We start from the raw sequence: 18,172 nt of genomic DNA, 5'->3' as shown, positions 1-18,172 counted from the left end.
AGAAAAAAAAAAAGCACGGTGTTGAATGGAATGCTGAGGCACAAAAGTGTAACGGGATTTTCATGTAGATGCTCAAGTGAAGAATTCTCCTTCAAATAACGTACAAGAATCATGTGTTACGCAATCCTAGGTATAGAAAGGATTATATTGCTTCTTTGTTCCTTTGTCATGTTGCAGTGAGTTTCCCTAGGATACTGGAGGAGATCAAACTCTCTGCCAGAGCAGACTGTTATTCTGACTTCCTCCTCAGTTCCCTTTACTCCCTCTGCCAGCAAATTTCAGCCACATCACGTTACACACACTACTACGCGTACTGTTAGAGAGAAGTAGGGGAAAATGAGCTTCACTCAGTCCCATATAGGTTTCTACTGACCCAGTTCATTTCTGTGCTGCTCTGGATTCACTACCAACTATAGCCAAGCTGACTCACAAGTCCTACACACTGTTACTACGCTCCATACTGTCATCATGATACACACAGTTCGAGGAGAACATTTCATTTGCTTTGCTATCTTAACCATAACATTGTCCCCATAAGGAGGTTAGCTCAGACTGTTAACTTGCCTTCTGCTTTGACGCAAAATGTCTTTTAACCTCCTCCACACCTTTCTAGGAAGCCTATCTGCCTCTTCTGAGAAAATTCTTTTGGCTTGGGGCTACGATTCCTGCTTGTACATGTTCTTGCACAGAAAGCACCCCCTATTTTCAAGCTGCCCACTGTTTTCCTGAGACAGCAGGGCTCAGGTGCTTGCAGAAGAATTTAGGAGAATCAACCCAAGTTGAATGCCAAGTGATAGATAGGAAGCCCTCTTTGGTACCACACTGTAATCAACGAAGTCATACCTGTGTAATAGGAGTACTGTGCGCTTTATGAGGCTTCAGACAAACAGCAAGCTAATGCAGAAACTGGACCACATCTCTGCAAATATTCCCTCAGGAGAAATAGTCTGATTGGTCAAATAAATGTTCCACAGTGTCATAGGAAAACTAAGATCTGTACCTCTCCATCAGCCTCTGCAGGTAGTTGACAAATAAAGTGAGAAACTTAATTCAGCTCAGCTGCACCTGACTGCAAAAACAACAAAAAACAATTCTTATATGAGATTGGAAGGGACTTCTGAAAGCCATTTGGTTCAACCCAATCACAGAATCACAGAATGGCCAGGCTTGGAAGGGACCTCAAGGATCATGAATCTCCAACCCCCCTGCCACATGCAGGGCCAACGACCTCCACATTCAACACTAGACCAATCTGGCCTTGAACACCTCCAGGGACGGGGCACCCACAACCTCTCTGGGCAGCCTGTTCCAGCACCTCACCACTCCCTCTGTAAAGAACTTCCCCCTGATATCCAACCTAAATCTTCCCTCCTTCGACTTAAAACCATTTCCCCTCATACTGCTGTTATCCATCCTTTCAAAGAGTTGATTCCCCTCCTGTTTATAGGCTTCCTTTAGGTACTGAAAGGCTGCAATGAGGTCACCCCGCTGCCTTCTTTTCTCCAGGCTGAACAAGCCCAGCTCCCTCAGCCTGTATTCGTAGGGGAGGTGCTCCAGTCCCCTGGTCATCTCTGTGGCTCTCCTCTGGACCCTCTCCAACAGCTCTCTGCCTTTCTTGGACTGGGGGCTCCACACTTGGACACAGTACTCCAGATGGGGCCTCACAAGAGCAGAGTAGAGGGGGACAATCACCTCCCTGTCCCTGCTGACCACCCCTCTCCTGATGGAGCCCAGGACACCATTTGCCTTCCAAGCCGCAAGAGCACACTGCTGGCTCACGTGAAGTTTTTCATCTATCAAGACCCCCAGGTCCTTCTCCATAGGGCTGCTTTCAAGGACCGCTCCTTCTAGTCTGCATGGATGCCAGGATTCCTGCAGCCCAAGTGCAAAACCTTGCACTTTGCCGTTTTGAATCTCATCAGGTTCACTCAGGCCCACCTTTCAAGACTGCTGAGGTCCCTCTGAATGGCATCCCTTTCTTCCATTGTGTCAACCACACCACTCAGCTTGGTGTCATCAGCAAACTTGCTGAGGGTGCACTGGATTCCTTCATCGACATCATTGATAAAGATGTTAAAGAGCACCGATCCCAAGACAGACCCCTGGGGGACACCACTCGATACCAGCCTCCACCTGGACACAGAGCCATTGATGACCACTCTCTGTCTGCGGCCTTTCAACCAGTTTCTTATCCACTGAGTGGTCCACTCATCAAATCCACATCCCTCCAATTTGGAGATAAGGATGTGGTGGGGGACCATGTCAAAGGCCTTGCTCAACTCCAGGTAAGCAGGGACACATAGAACAGGTTGCTCAGGATCATGCTCAGAAAGATTTTTAATATCTTCAGAGAAAGAGACTACACAACCTGTCTGGGCAGCCTGTGCTAGTGCTCCATCACCTGCTATTGTCAGACTACTGCTGATGTCCTAAATTATTGATACAAGTACAGCCTGTAAGCCTAAGCAACAGCCAAACAGTAACTCAACAGAGAATGAAAAAAATACTGATTTCAGAGTCTGCTGTGCTCCAAGTATATCTTTTTAACCAGTAGTACTTAAACTCAACTTTTGTACGTTACGTCCTCTGCTCAACAATTCATGCTTCCCACAGATGAAGAACAGATCAAGACAAGGTCACAGAAAGCACAGAAGCAGATCAGGCCCCTCAGAGTAAAACTCTTTTTTTCCTATACATCTTTAATTACATTCTCCATTTTGGAATGATAAATCCAAAGCAAACTGCTTTATTCCATTTTTATTCCTTAAAATCCAAATTCTATGGTTCACATACAGATAAAAACCTGTATGCCTTCAGCTTAGAAATGGCACGCTGCTGCCTCTTGTCAGTTCAAGTAGGAGATAGATTTTTCATGGCAGGGATGTGTGTACCTCCAGAATTTATTTTTTTTGTGTAGTAGGAAGAGGATTGACAAAGGTACTGGATATTTAAGGAGCTGTTTCCAGCTTTACTCCACACTGTTTCCCCCTCAACTTTTTGGGATAAATCACAACTTCTCCATAATGCAGCTACACAAAACCAATTTCAATAGTTTCCTAAGACATTTAACTCCTAATATTTCATCTTGATGAACTAGGACCACATGAACCAGACAGATATGACCACAGACGTAGAAAATTCAACTAGAAATGACAAAGTGAAAAATTCCCGACACTACAGTTCATAGTGATTCTTTAAAACAACATCTTAACACTTCTGAATAACACAAATATATTTGAAAATGCATTTCAACATTACAGATAGAATAAGAAAATTCTGTTTTCAAAAACCAGGAGCCAGTATCTCTTATAGGGGAAGACATACAGTGATACCAATTCCATCAATATCTTCTATTTCTAAGGCACATATCTGCAGATCACTTTAAAACTTTAAAACAATCTCAGCCAAGGGAACATATTTTTTACTTCTTTACCATTAAAAGTCATTTAGTGAAAAGAGAAATTAGTTGTGCAACTTGAGATTTCCTAAAGCAATGCAAAGTTCTCAAACTCACTGTTTTACAAAGCTGTGAAAGGGATATGGTACCTTTTATTTTTGTACAGATATTTACACAGACACTCTGAATGGCTTAAGTTGTAAGAGACTTCTGGAGATCATCTGGTCCAACCTCTCCCATGCCTCCAAGAAGGGCCACCTAGAACACATTGCACAGGATCATGTCCAGGCAAGTTTTGAAGACCTCCAGAAAGGATAATTCCACAGCCTCTCGGGTGACTTGTTCCAGTGCTCCATCACCTTCACAGTAAATAAGTTTTTCCTCATATTCTAATGGAACTTAGTGTGTTTGTGCCCATTCCCTCTCATATTGCTGCCGGGTGCTATTGAAGAGTATAGTCCCATCCTCATGACACCCTCCACGTACGATATTTGTGTACATTGATGAGATCCCCTCTCAGTCTCCCTCCAGGCTAAAAAGGCTCAGCTCCCTTGATGCTCCAGTTCCTTAATCATCTTTGCACCGCTTTGCTGGACTCCCTCCAGGAAACTCAGAACCAGACACAGCCTCACCAGGGCTGAGTGGAGGCAGAGTATAACGTTCCTCAACCTGCTAGCAATGCTCTTGTCCAGCAATCTGAATGTCTTTTTGGACAAAAGGACACATGCTGGCTCGTGATTAACTTGTTTTCCACCAGGATTCCCTGGTCCACAGAACTGCTTTCCCAGCATGTCAGACCCTAACTGTACTAATACATATGGTTATTACTCATTTAACCCCCACTTCCTGAGCTTACCTATGAGGATGTTATGGGAGACACTGCTGAAAATCTTCTTGTTGTTCACTTTGACTTCAGCCAGTACTCTCTCCCCATCAGTTCTTCCTGATCTCTTTTCTTCCACATGCTTAAGGATGACATCCAGAATCAGTTGTTCCATCAGCTTCCCAGGGACAGAGGTGAAACTGACTGGCCTGTAGTTTCCTGGGTACTTCTTGCCCTTTTTGAAGACTCAAATGATGCTGGCCATCCCTGATCTTGCAAAAATGATGGAGTAGCCTAGCAATAATATCTGCCAGCATACTCAGCACTCGTAGCTGCATCCTATTGGGGTACATGGATACACATCATGTTTGCTTAAATGATCAATAACAACAGGAAACTCTCTCCAAACTTTATCTTTTGTCTCCAGAGTATGAGATTCCTGTGGGCTGCTGGCCTTAGCAGTAAAGACTGAAGCAAAGAAGCCATTCAGTAATTCTACCTTCCCTGTACTCTTCATCACTAGGGCACCCATCCCATTTATGAGTGGGTACACATTTTTCCCTAATCTTCCTTTTGCTACTGATGTAGCAGTAGCCCTCACTGCTCCTGACTCCCCTTGCCAGATTTAATTAAGTGGGCCTTAGTCTTTCCCATCACATTCCTGCATACTCTAACAATGTACAAAGTGGCCTGTCCCTTTTTCTCCCACATACTTCTTTACTCTGAGTTTACCCTGGAGCTTCTTGCTCATCCATGCAAGTCTTCTGCCCACTTCATTTGAGTTCTTACTCGTAGAGGTGCACCGATCTGAAGCATGGAGGAAGTGAAGCCTGAATATTAACCATATGTCTTGGAACACCTACCTTCTAGGGCTCTAAGCCCACAGGATTCCCCCAAGCACAGGAAGGTTTGTCTCACCTGAAGTCCAGGTTTCCAATCCTACTTATTGCCCTGCTTCCTCCACACAGGATGCTGGACTTCACTCATCTCACAGTTACTGCAGCCAACCCTACCCCCAGCCTTCATATTTCCAACAAATGGTTCCAATAACTAACGCTGCTAAACCTTGTACTAACCTTTTGATCACTTAAAAACACCACTTCACCAAAAACAAAAGTGAAACATAAAGCTAACAATTAAAAATTTTCTTTGTAAGAAAGGGGCATTCCAGGCATTTCGGCCCACCAGTTACAGGTCCAACCTCTGTGACAGCTCCATTGTTGCCATTCAGCTCATGGGATCCAAGCTGATACAAAGTAGAGCGTATCTCATTGTCTCAGTGATTCTGGCTGCTGTCCTGGCTTTGCAAGGGCAGCCTATACTTGTCACACAATGGTGTAAACTTGCAATTTCTAAATGAAAACACAGTTTTGTTCTACTGGGGAATGAGCCCCGTGACAATGGAGGGATCAATGGATGCAAGAAGACAAGGGTAAACTTTAATTCCTCATTACATTCAGTACTGAACTTAAATTAGTATTATGCAGCTGGATCCCAGGTTACATTCCAGGTTTCTGACTGGTTCTTCTACAACCTTCACACAAGTGCACAGCTTGCATTTTAAAATATGAGCATATTTCCTTTCTCTATTATAGAATTTAAATACAAAAGCACCTTCTACTATCACTTCTGTAACTTGGTAGGTCAGAATTATGTTTGGTATAACATTTTTCAGGGAAAACAGAGAAAATAAACTTGAACTGTGGTCAAAAGGAATCACTTATAAAGTGAAGAGACATTTATATCCAACATCAATTATTACAATCATAGAGCTGAAACAGAGAAACAATTTCTTATTTGTACATACTGAGCAGCAAAAAAGTAAACTTTATATATACACACACAACAAGCTTAACAGAGAAGCAAATCTGAATCTGTTTTATCTATGAACAGTAAAGAACAACTTCCCCGTAAGTATTTTGTGCATTTCTACCTCATACAGAAGAATGAATGTATTTTTTCTTACTGTCCTAAGGTGGAAAAATTCAAATCTTCCCTTAAAGCAAAAATAACCGTGAACTAGTGAACTAACACATATTCGCCTGAGATCACTCTGAAATATAGGAGAAGATCAAAAATGATTAATAGCTGAGAGCACAACAATTTATATCATTTTTTAAAGCAAAATATCATTTATACAGAACAGGTTTTGCTAAAGAGAATTACTGAAAACAGTGCAGGAGGAGATACTACAAGGACCTCAAGCAGCTTACTCTTCCACTTTCTTCACTTTCTTGTGTTCAATATTGACTTGTTTCCAACTTTCTGTAACATAAAAAGAGAAGGGAAGGAAGAGTGAAAGGAAAAAATAATGATTAAGAGCATTTCTTTAACTCAGCTTAACTCATGATTGTTAGTTTCTCTCAAGTCCAAAGCAGTTTTATGATAAGTACTATAGGTAGATGAATTTCACACAGGTCAAACAGAATAAATAAATTAAAAAAAAAAAAAACCTAAATATGATCTACATGCATATCCACCTCTGATTAATGTGGAGAATCATTCCCATGGAAAAAAAAAAAAAAACAAAGTGAGCCAATGCTTCTATCCTTTGTTTATATCTGGATTAGTTATTTCTTTTTAGACTAATTATCTTGAATATACTTGGTAGCCACTAGTGACATGTTCAGAGAAAATGCGCTTGACTACTTTAAAGCATCATATAAGAACATTCATGCAAGCACTGAGAATGTCACAAGTGCAGTGGAAAACAGAGAATTATCACTTGTAAGTTCTACTGAGAAAAGCAAGATCAAAGCTAAAGGGTCTATCCTGTATTATACAATCTAAAGAAATAGAGCTATGACGATGTTTGGAGGTAGGGAGGATGTGGGCAAGAGTGAAAAGGAACATTATGCACACTTATTTTTTGGTCATTCTAAGACACACGTCAGTATGGTATCTGTATGGATCAGATCATGGAATCACTAAGCATTCTGTTCTCCTGTCATATCATCTCCTATCATAACATAAGATGCAATTTCTAGCACCTCACACCAGTTTTTTATCGGTCATGGAAATGCATCATTCATATGCAGCCTTAATCACTTGTTTAGTAATTAAGCACAGCTGCTTAGTAACTAAACCACATGAGTGGAATAAAAATCACAGGAGGCAAAGTTGTATTCTGCTTACAGAAGTGCTCTGAAATACTGAAAAATGTTAGTGTACATGGATGAGAGTACCACACCAGCCACAACTCAGATTAATGTATCAAGAAAATTAAGATTTACACCCAGATTCTGTGTTGGTCAGGTGGCTCACAGAAAATCTGATCTCCAAATTGAAAAGGAGTTTATGGCTACCATCTTTTGCAAGTGAAAGAAACAACCAGACCTACAATAAACATCAGTGCAGCAAACAATACTACAAGTTCATAAAACTTTCGTGTATCTATCACTACACAGATTAAATCCAACTATTTATCTTGGGATATGTTTTGTTACATAACAAGGCAACAAACAAAATTACAGATGAATGTTAAGACAAAATAAAAAGCCATGTTAACACAGTGTACTCAAAATGGTCCATACCTGCAAACTGAAGTAACAAAAAAAAAAAAGAACTTCTGAGTGTACTTTCATTGTATTATCAAACACTAACACAACTCACAACTCGATTATGTACAGCATCTTACCTGTACTCAAAACATTTAGACTTTAATAATGCAATTGCAGAGTTAAGCAGAAGGAGAACAATTAAGTGCTGCAGGCAAGGAAGAAAACATTGAAACAGAGAAACAATTTCTTATTTGTTTTCTGATGGGATTTGAAACAAAAGGGAGAATCAAGGTAGCTTTGTCTCCTGTTGTAAGTAAGGAACAAGTAAACGTCATAAAGCAGTATCAAAACAATTCATTTTACCTCAATAGCATCATCCATTTCTGTGTTCTCATACAACCATTTTAGCTTGTTTCTGATTTAGGAAACTCTTTCTCTGGAGAGCTGTCATCACTAAGGTCACTGTAGCTTTCGCTGTTAAAAGCAATACATAGTTAGAAAACACGTACAGTGATAGAAGTTTGATTTCAAGCCCTCCCACACAGATGATGTACATGACACACACTTTCCTCAAATGTTTCCCATTTCCAGAAAACTATTTTAAACTAATGTTCAATTCTGGTATTTTAGACTGTATTCCTCTACAGGAATGGGCTTAAGTTTGAAGTCTAGGAACTGATGAGGAACAATATTTCACCATACAAACAGGATATTCAATATTTTCTTTCCCCTGCTTGGATACTGTGTGTTCATTCTACAGTTTACTGTGGTGTCACACACATGCGATCGTGATCAACAGCATGGAGAACAACAGGTATTCAGTGTTAGACTAACAGAAATTTCTCCTTTAGAATAAAGAAAATTATATTTTAACCAAGAGAAAAGTTAATACTATTTACTCAGAAATCTTCTATTTAAATTTAAATTATGATTCTCACTCTTGCATTTTCACCGAGGATCATTCTGACACTTTTTCCTTTCATTTTATCCCCTTTTGCTGTATCTTGAGAGAAGTAGATTTATTTTTTTTTTACCTTTTTTTTTTTTTTTTTTAAACAGAACAAGCTGCCATGCAAGTGATCATTTTATAAGTGGCTAGAACAAGGAAACAGTGAAGAACAGGAATCACCACAATGACTGAAAGAAAGAAGTGCCCACAAACCACATTCGTAGCCAGCTGGACAGGATCTTGTAGAATCTATTCAGTGATACCTATCAAGTCTCAACGTTTATCTTAACTCTGCACCAAATGCACCTCTCCACAAAATACTCCAGACTTAGCTTCCCCCCACACCATGCTTCACCTCTACAGTTTGCTTTCCACATATATGACTTTCCCAAGATTAGAATTCAGCAAAGGGAACTAATGAGTACAGTAATAGCGCTGGCCAGTTCTCTGCTCTGATACTGCAGAGAGTGGCATATGGTTAACAGAATACAGGTGGAGATCTCTAACCTCATTCGTGTGGGAGCACCAGTACCAGCACTGGGTAGCACATCTACTCCAACCACTGCACAACTGCCTTGCCACATCGTGCTCTTATCATACAATTTTCTCTCTCAGCCAACAGGACCTCAGTCATGTAACCCCCTAGCTCAGGTCAGGATCTCCCGCTGGGCCATCAAGCACATAAGCAGCCTATGACCTACCGAGACACAGCTTTTCAGTTGATCTTCAGTAACTGCAGTGTTTCAAGGGGAACTATGTAATGCCATAGTTAGAGATCTTTGATGTAAACTCTAATGAGGAATGGTAAAGGAACTGCACTCATTCATACTGGTACATGATGAGCACTGCTTTCTAGCCCGAAGTTCACTCTCTCCATTTTGCAAAAACACAATCAAAGATAATGTCAGCCATTTTAACAGAGTGCAACAAGAGAAATGGAACCAACTGCCATCTCATTGAATTTCTACCTCTGACTGCTTGGAAAGACCCCCACAGTTACAGCAAATCACTGTAGCAACTTTCATAAAAAACAAGATTGGTAATCCAACTACTCAAACAAGTATTAAGACTTTACCTACAGCATTCTGCCCTTTCTTTGCAAGACATTCACATTGTTGATGCAACTCTTGTAAAGAGTGTGTCATATCAGACTAACTACAAATGCTTGATTTGATCACTCCACCAGCTGGCAAACAATTACACAGTTCAAGTGAGGAAAGTGCTGTTAACAGTTTGATCAAGCATGCCAGATGCACACACACAAACACAACATCACTGACACTGTACTTACTTCTTTCTGAAAGTACCCATGGAAACACATGGAATAAAAATTCAGTATTATTAAACATGATTATATTTTCACATCAAAGCAAAATAGCAAAAATTGTCTACAGAACACAGAGTAAAATTGCTGATTGCAGAGGCATGCAGTTTCATGATAACTTTGGATTAAACCCAAAACCTTCAGAGAAGAGCTCCATTACGTTTTTCTTTTGTTGGCTCTGCTGCCTAGTGGCATAACAAAAACACGTGCCAGAGCTCCAAACATCTTTACAAGGCCCCTGGAAATCTAGGTAAAAATGCTTCAGCACCAGTAAGGTGAATGGAGAAGAGCCCAAGTTCATCCCCAGGAGAAAGATGGTACAGTATAACATTTGATTCCACAACCCAATGAAGGGCTCTGGTCACTGTGTTCTTGACTATTTCACAGTAGCACCCTGAACTCTCTCCTAATTTAGAGCCCTGCTGGGTGTAAGTCAGTTTTATTTCTCACAGGCAGACCACAGTGGCAAGAAAGATAATGCAAATACTGAGGTAATGGTCAGCCCTTGGGTTACAGACTCAATAACTGTCATTCTCAGTTTTTGCTGTTTGAATCATTTATCTAAGCATCCACAGATAGTTGTGGCATTGTGTTAACAAGAACAATTTAGGCTCCCATAAAACCTGAACCACCTCAAGAGATGAGCTGCAAACAGGCACATGTGAATCTTGGCATATCCAGGCCTGTGAACTATATCTTCAAACCAATAATGATATATCAAGTTCAAAAGATTTACTGTGATATAAACCACATCCAGCTGATAAATAATCTGAAGAAAAACTCCAATCACTACCTCTCAAGAAGAAACATTCTTTCCAGATTACACTGAGTTGCTACACAGATATTAAACACAAAAATCTACTACTATTATGTGTGATGTATAAGCCTTACCTAAATGAGCTGGCTATGAAAGCGGTGAGGAGAAAAATAAATAAGCCTGGCCTCACAGGGCCTTATATTTATACTTCAGACCAAGAGAAAATCAGAACAAAACACTGAGTACGCACAGCATCACTACATCTAATCAATCATTTCAGTCTTCTAAGACAGTCCACTGAGTGCGTAGAGATGAAGAACTGTGGTCACTTCCACCCCTTTCTAATCTAGACATAGTTAATGGAAATAGAGTACCCTAGCTTGTATTTTGCTTTGCAGTGAATTGCAAGAAGAGTTGCAGTACACATACAATCAGACTGGAGTTAGCAAACATTCTCTGCTGAGAAATTACATTATGGTTTTCTGCTTTGTTTCAGTGCTTTTCCTCAGATCCCCATCTTTTCACAACATAGCAATAAAATCAGCTCTTTGCATGTTTGCATGCCCATTATTACCAAATCCACGCCCATAGCAGAGGTTTTTGTTCTACTGACAGAAGTTTCATCACATTTACTATTCAGTCTAATGCATGGAAGGAGACAAGATAAAAGATCCAGTATGATATGAGAGGCAGCTAAAAGTTTTTAAGGGCACAAGAGCTATCTATGGAGTGCTACAACGCTTCACCTCAGCAACCAATCTCAGCTGCAAAACTAAGAGAACAAACACTCATGAGTAACTTTAAATCTGTATTTCTCAATAATCTGCTCATAAGCTCCAAACTGCCTGCTTTCCATGTTTTTGTCACAAAACACAGGGAACCATAAAACTGGGTGCTCCTGGTAAGTTTTATTTGTTTCACTTGGAAAATCTTTCAAACTCCTTTGAAAACTAAGTAGTCAAAACAGTTTCAGAGGAGCATTTTTCATCTTTTTTTTCTTTTAATATATAATTGACCAAAAAAATCCTTTTCCAGGAGTGTTAGCAATTTAAACATCTGTTACAGCAATGCTATCCCAAGTAAAGGCAGGAGCTAAGCTAAGTGCATTTCTTCATCAATGCAAATCAAAGATAAATGTAATTACATTTAGTATAGGCTGTGGATGTTTGAAAGAAATAATTGTTATAAGCTTTCTAGAACCTAGTAGAAACAAATCTATCAATTATTATTATTTACCTCACACACACAAAAATCTGAATGATTAAAATTACAGCTATTAAAACTTTGTGCAATAGTTACAATTGCAGTCACCTCTATTCCTCAATACGTATTTTCAAGCTTTTGTCTCTATAGAACAGTACTATCCACCATCAGCATTTGATTCTATGCTTCCATAAAACACAATTCAATTAAAGAATCCCTTCATCATATACCAAAGTCTCCTCACTTCCAACATGCCAGACTTCTGCACTCACATAACTGGGCCTGGGATAAGGTTTTCATTAGGACACAAAATAACGAAACCTGCAACCAAGAGGCCAGAACGTATCTGGTCGGATAAAAGTTCCCACTTTCAGCTGAGTCTCGTGCACAGGATTCCATTCACACAGCATCAAGACATCTTCATCTAAGCTTGATATCACCAGCTTCTTACCAGCCAATGGAAACATGCACTTCTAGGGTATAACACCTCTAAAGCACTCAACTATTAGGATAAGCTACTTGACTTCTTAACAGAGCATATTCTCTGACTGCACAAAATGACTTGGAGTGACTAGTTCAAAACTGTCTGTGATGTTCTGTGTGAGCTTTTTTGGTGGATACTTTTTTGTTTGTTTGTGGCAGTCAACAGCATAACTACAACTCACGTAGTCAGTATAGGGTGAGGTGTGCAGAAAAACATCTCCTCAAATTTGATTCAAAGTCTTGTTATGACATGTCTTATGTTTAATGTTCAATGACATCATTACTATTCTGAGGTCTAACAGTTTAAATTAGAAATCCTTTCCACTCAGCAGGCAGAGAGTGGTTGCGCTGTAACGAGCAATGAAATTCCCTCCTATGCAAATGCTTCTATTTTAGCCTTAAAGTGTTTTCCTTTTCCAGTGCTCACTTTCTCTGGGCATAGCTTTCTTTTTTAGTTCTGCAACAATGAAAACATAACTGGGTAAGAATTTCATTTCATTGTAAATTAACAGAGTAGGCCAGAAACCAAAATTAACTTCACTTTGCTTTACTAAAGGTTTTTTACTTCTTCTGGTTGTAACAGGGATCAAACCCTCAGAACCTCTGTACATGAAGAAGAGAAGGAATAAGCTGTTTACAGACACATTTTTACACCAGAGTTTATGCTGAGCACACACAGGAATAAATCTATCAATATATGAAGCAATCATTTTTCTTTCCTGGTCTTCTGAGCTGATGGACAGAATACTCCTCCCTCCAATAATGTGGTTGAAACTGCAGGCAAATAAATAAGAAAGATTACCTTGGAGACAATTTACATCCACGCTGCAAGTATGCGTTAAGTGTTCCAGTTGCTGCAAGCAACAGCCCAAGGTATGGAGGTGAAGGTTTCATAGGTCTTGAGGAAAACTCTGGGTGGAATTGAACTCCCACAAAATATGGGTGATCTACAAGACAGATGTCATAGAGAAAATTAAGAGATCCAAGAAGAGGATACTAGAACAACTGTTGGAATAAAAATTTCTTGAAGATACCACATAAGAGTCAAGAAATCAGATCAGCATGTGTAAATTTAAGGATGATAACTTCAACTTTTTTTTTTTTTCATGGAAAGCAACTGACAATGGTGGCAAAAGGTTAGTAAAGCAAATCAATGAAAAATCATCACGATTCAACCTTAATGTGCCCAACGATGTAATTAAAAGCTGGATTATAAATATCTACGGACACGTACAGGAGAAAACAATGCTATGTAGGCAACCATAATTTAACCATTTCCCAAGCTTTTTTCCTACTGTTCTGGTATCCAAAATTTGTATTTATGTGTGCATATTCAGAACGTGCACCTACACGCATCTAAGTGGAAAATGAAAAAGTTTGTAAAAGACTAGGCACTACAATACAGCAACTATTTACATACTAAGAGATGAACACGGAAGCTATTTACACCAAAAATTGGGGAAAACAAGTTTCAAACAATTTGGCCTGGAAGGGAACTGCTGGATCAATAACACTGTTTCCTGCTATTGAATAAAGCTGCATCATGTAGTCTCACAAACAAAGGCCAAAAGTCCTCGTAACAACCCCCAGGATTTTTTGCTCCCACAGGAAAGGTGTTAGGATAGTCTCTCCTTTTGCTTAGAAACCTCTTCCTAATTCAGAAGCCATCTTTTTTACAGACAAATTGCATCCATTTCCTATAGTGCACTGCTTTCCCACTGTATGTTCTGTGATGAAGGATGAGAATATCATCAGCATTTAGTGTCATTTATTACACTAATCAGTAGTCTTCTCTTCAATCTTCAGCTGCTTCTCCAGTCAAAGCAACTCATGAATACTGCTTCTGCACCCCTATCTTTCTTGGAAGGATAAGGATGGAACAACATTTTTGTGCTCTTTCATGCTGTGCACCTGTTCCTTCTCTAAATATCAGCTTAAAGGAGCCTAATGTTAACCATTTCTACTACCAGGACACAAGATGAAAGTAAGTACAGATCTTTTCTGATTGGCCAATTTCCAAAACAATCCCAAACATTCAAGGAATTTCTCTGCCATATAGAATAAGTGATAACAAGAAAGTAGGGGTTTTTATTCTCTGAAGATAAACAATATAAGCAAGTATACTGCTCTTTGTTCTGTTGCTATGCCATAAAAAGAATCTGAATTCCTAAATTTATCCTAAAATTTCTCTATCTCTGCTATGAAATTTAATTCTTTAAAGCAACAAAATAAGACAAAGCACCAAATATTTCCTGCAGGGATGTTTTCCTAAAAGCTTTGCCTATGCTATCTAGTATGCTGTTATTTCTGTGCTTCCGCTTCAACCCACCCTCCTCTCTATGATGACTTTAGTAATCAGCCTCCTTGCAGCCCGTTGTGAAATAATTCCAGGTTTTACTGCTGCTTTCATTCTTTTTACAGTAACATGTAATTTAAAAAATCCTGCCTGATTTATTTAATGATGCTCTTTATAAAAGTTGTTTTATGCAGGACAGATAAAATAGTCTCCCAAACAGTCTCAGCCTGCATAAGAAAATTAATCTACCATGACAATTAACAGTTAATGAATTCATATGAACTTTTTGCTCTGAGTTTACTCTCTATGTACAGTTGCTTGATATTTCAAATAGATGCCTATACTCAAACCCTGGTTCAAAATGACAAGAATGTTCTTCAGTATACTATGGAGTATAAAAAAAATTCTCAGAAACATCTTTTCAGAAATAGCACTCTATAGAATGATAGTGTAGGTTTATGATAAAAGCTAAGAGGCTGTCTCTATGAGCAGAACTGTGTAAACATTTAACAATAAAAAAAAGCAGCATACTTTCTTATCATTTTGAGAGATCTTTTCAAAAAAGCATCTAGCCGTACTCGGGGTAGTAGCCCAATCCTATCAGATTTTCACAGAATTAAGCCTTTTTATTTATATGAATTACTTCCGTGAAAGACAGGAGTTTGCTTTCTGTATGATTTTCATACTCCATTTTTTTTTCTGATTCTAAATGGGGGTAACTGAAGGAGACACACATTGAGTTTGGAAGGTACTTCAGTTTCTAGTCCTATCTCCTACTCAAAGCAGGGTCAACTTGAAAATTAAGTCAGGCTACTGACTACTTCACTTAGTCAAGTATAGAAGGTCTCTGCAAAGATGGGGATTTATACAGAGATGTTTCTTAGCTTGGTTATACTGCATGTATACAACTCAGATAAAATAAACCAGTTATTGAAACACGACTGAGAGTATCTGAGGGTACTTAAGGCCAATGTAATCACAAAGCTGTTTTTCACCTTTAAAAGGCCAACATGATCAGGGGAGGTCCCTGATGGCCAGAAAAAGACAGTCATCAATCTCATCTTCAAGAATCATTAACCTAAGGAACAGTACAGTCAACTTCAACTTGGCAAATAGCAAGATTACAAAATAAAAGCTACTCCAATCCATTTTCAGACACAAAGGATAGGAAAGGAATTAAAAATAATCAGTCTCTGAATGAGCAAAGAGCTGTAGCTTTCCTTTACCCTGACTTTAGCAAGACTTTTAACATGGTTTCCTAGCAACCAAATTGGAAGCTATGGAAGGAATGGGTAAACTACAAAATGTCTAAAAATGGCTAGACTGCTGGGTTCAAAGAACAGTGGCAAGAAGAAGTCCAACCAGTTGCATATTTGGAGACAACGAAAAATTTGACTGGATATGGCTCTCACCAACCTGATCGAAGGTAGCTGTTTTGAACAGAGGGTTGGAATAGACAACTTCCCAAAACATTCTGTGATTCCACGTAGCACTGAGCTAGAATTACAATATTTTGCAGAAACTGTATGTATCTCTCTGATAACCTAATTCATGCAGAATCCCTGAGGAGAAACATAAGACAGTGGCTCTTGAAAGCCACTGAATCTTAATTTATTGTTATACACAAGTGGACTCAACAGTAACTCCTAACATGATCCTGGCTGTTTCAACAGGTAAGTACTGACCTACTTGCCATTTACTTACCTACAGTTTATGTAGTTTTAACAGATACAGAAAGTACTACAGACAAGTGAGACACTTACTCTCCAGTTCAATCATTTCCATTCTGTTTCCTTCTGTATCATGGCCAACAAATTTCAAACCTTTCTCTTCAAAGCAGTGAGTTAATTCTGGGTTCACCTGAAATATTGAAAACAGTTGTAGTTTTATTTATTTTTTGATGCAACTTTTTGATATAACTGTAATGCTTTTATTATGTACGCAAGAACAAAAATATTTGGAAAAAGAGCCGAGAATTTTTGCTTTCTTTGTTGATACTCAGGTAGTAGCTTTCAAAAAAATAGGCATGCTTACATTAACATGAGATGAGTCAGTAACTTAAAAACTTAACAATAAATACAAACAAAAGATTAAAGACAGGGTCCCTTTTGCTCACTATCCTCCTGATCCTAAAGAGCATGCATTCCTCATTTTTGAAATGGCCAACTATAGCAAGTGGAAGGCTGTTCAGTTCAACTGTCTACGGCATAAGCTGTCAAAAATCACCCAGACAGGAGCTCTAGAATGAAATGTTTCATCTCCTTGGTAATGTTCTACTTACTCCATTAATATTCAAACTGAACACCCTTACCACCATTGCACTCTTTTCCCAGCTTAAAGGAAACTTAGCGTTGTTTGAACCAGATTTTACCATGCATACATCTCACAGTTTAGGCCCCTTTAGAGATACCTTCAAATGCCTTCTGAACCATTTCTGAACTAACACAGCATTCCCAACTACTGTCAGTTTCCCTAGACAATAGCATTTTGAATATATAGAGATGCCTTTCCTCAGATGTTCTCGCTGAAGAGGACCTATACCAGAGGCCAGTAGAATTGGGATAATTGCTAGGATGCAAGTGATCTGGATTAGCATCTAAGTTATAGATGCCTGAAGTCTGCCTATGTTTAGATTATAGCAGAATGTGGACTTTCTGAGCATAATCTAAACCCAGTCAGCCCAGCAATACACTTAAAGATTATAAACCTACGCCTTTCAAATATCTCATTGGAAGTCAAGTCAGGTAGTGGTTAAAAAATAGTCTAAGAAACAATCTTGTCATTACACTATTCCCCTTTCTTTAAAACTTGTAATAACACCTCTGCAATACCGTGTCCAGTTTCAGGCCCCTCAGCACAAGAAAGACGTATTAACAAAATACTGTGAAGTCTATAGGATGTCCACTGGGACGTTTAGGGGACTGAAGTACATATAATGCAGAAGAGACTGAAGGAGCTAGGTTTGTTCAACCTGGAAAAGAGAAGGTGAAGTGTGGAGGTGGTTGTTGACTTCAGCTATCTAATGGGATGGCATAAAGGAGATGTAGCCAGACTTTGCTTGGAGGTGCAAAGCAGAAGAGTGAGACATTAAAGACCCAAACAAACAAGGAATTTCTGGTAGCTATAAAGGAAACATAGCTCACAATCAATTGCTAAGCACTGGAACAAATTGTCCAAAGATATTGAGCAATCTCTCTCTCAGAATTTCTCAGCAAGGACAGGACAAAACCTTGAGAAGTCTGATCTAATTTCAAAGTTAGCTCAGCTCCAAGCACCTACGTAGGTGAACCAAAGCATGAATGTTCCTCACAATATAAATGACTATCTAAACATTAGTAAGTCTTGTTCTATTGTTATGTAAGAAATCTCCCACTGGCTTTAATAAGAGTCATGTCTACCGAGTGAAATACAGTTTGTTTAAGCTTTAAGTTTTGAGCACA

General features: G+C 39.1%; 1 protein-coding gene across 2 annotated transcripts in view; it reads right to left on the bottom strand.

Moving 5' to 3' along the window:
- Window positions 1–2,448: 2,448 nt before the first annotated feature.
- The window catches only part of CTPS2 (CTP synthase 2), a 61,190-nt gene continuing 45,466 nt past the window's right edge, over window positions 2,449–18,172 (bottom strand). For both annotated transcript variants that reach the window (XM_048943457.1, XM_048943465.1), the window contains exons 16-19: window positions 16,496–16,592; window positions 13,239–13,383; window positions 8,084–8,194; window positions 2,449–6,485 (exon numbers count right to left, since the gene is read on the bottom strand). In XM_048943457.1, coding sequence (XP_048799414.1) covers window positions 8,125–8,194; window positions 13,239–13,383; window positions 16,496–16,592 — 312 coding nt within the window. In that variant the 3' untranslated portion in view covers window positions 2,449–6,485; window positions 8,084–8,124. The remainder of the gene's footprint in view (window positions 6,486–8,083; window positions 8,195–13,238; window positions 13,384–16,495; window positions 16,593–18,172) is intronic.

The sequence above is a fragment of the Lagopus muta genome, chromosome 1 (assembly GCF_023343835.1).
Source record: "Lagopus muta isolate bLagMut1 chromosome 1, bLagMut1 primary, whole genome shotgun sequence".
In the NCBI taxonomy this organism is placed as follows: Eukaryota; Metazoa; Chordata; class Aves; order Galliformes; family Phasianidae; genus Lagopus; species Lagopus muta.
Note: the sequence above shows the minus strand (reverse complement) of the source record. Positions and strands in the feature narration are given on the sequence as shown.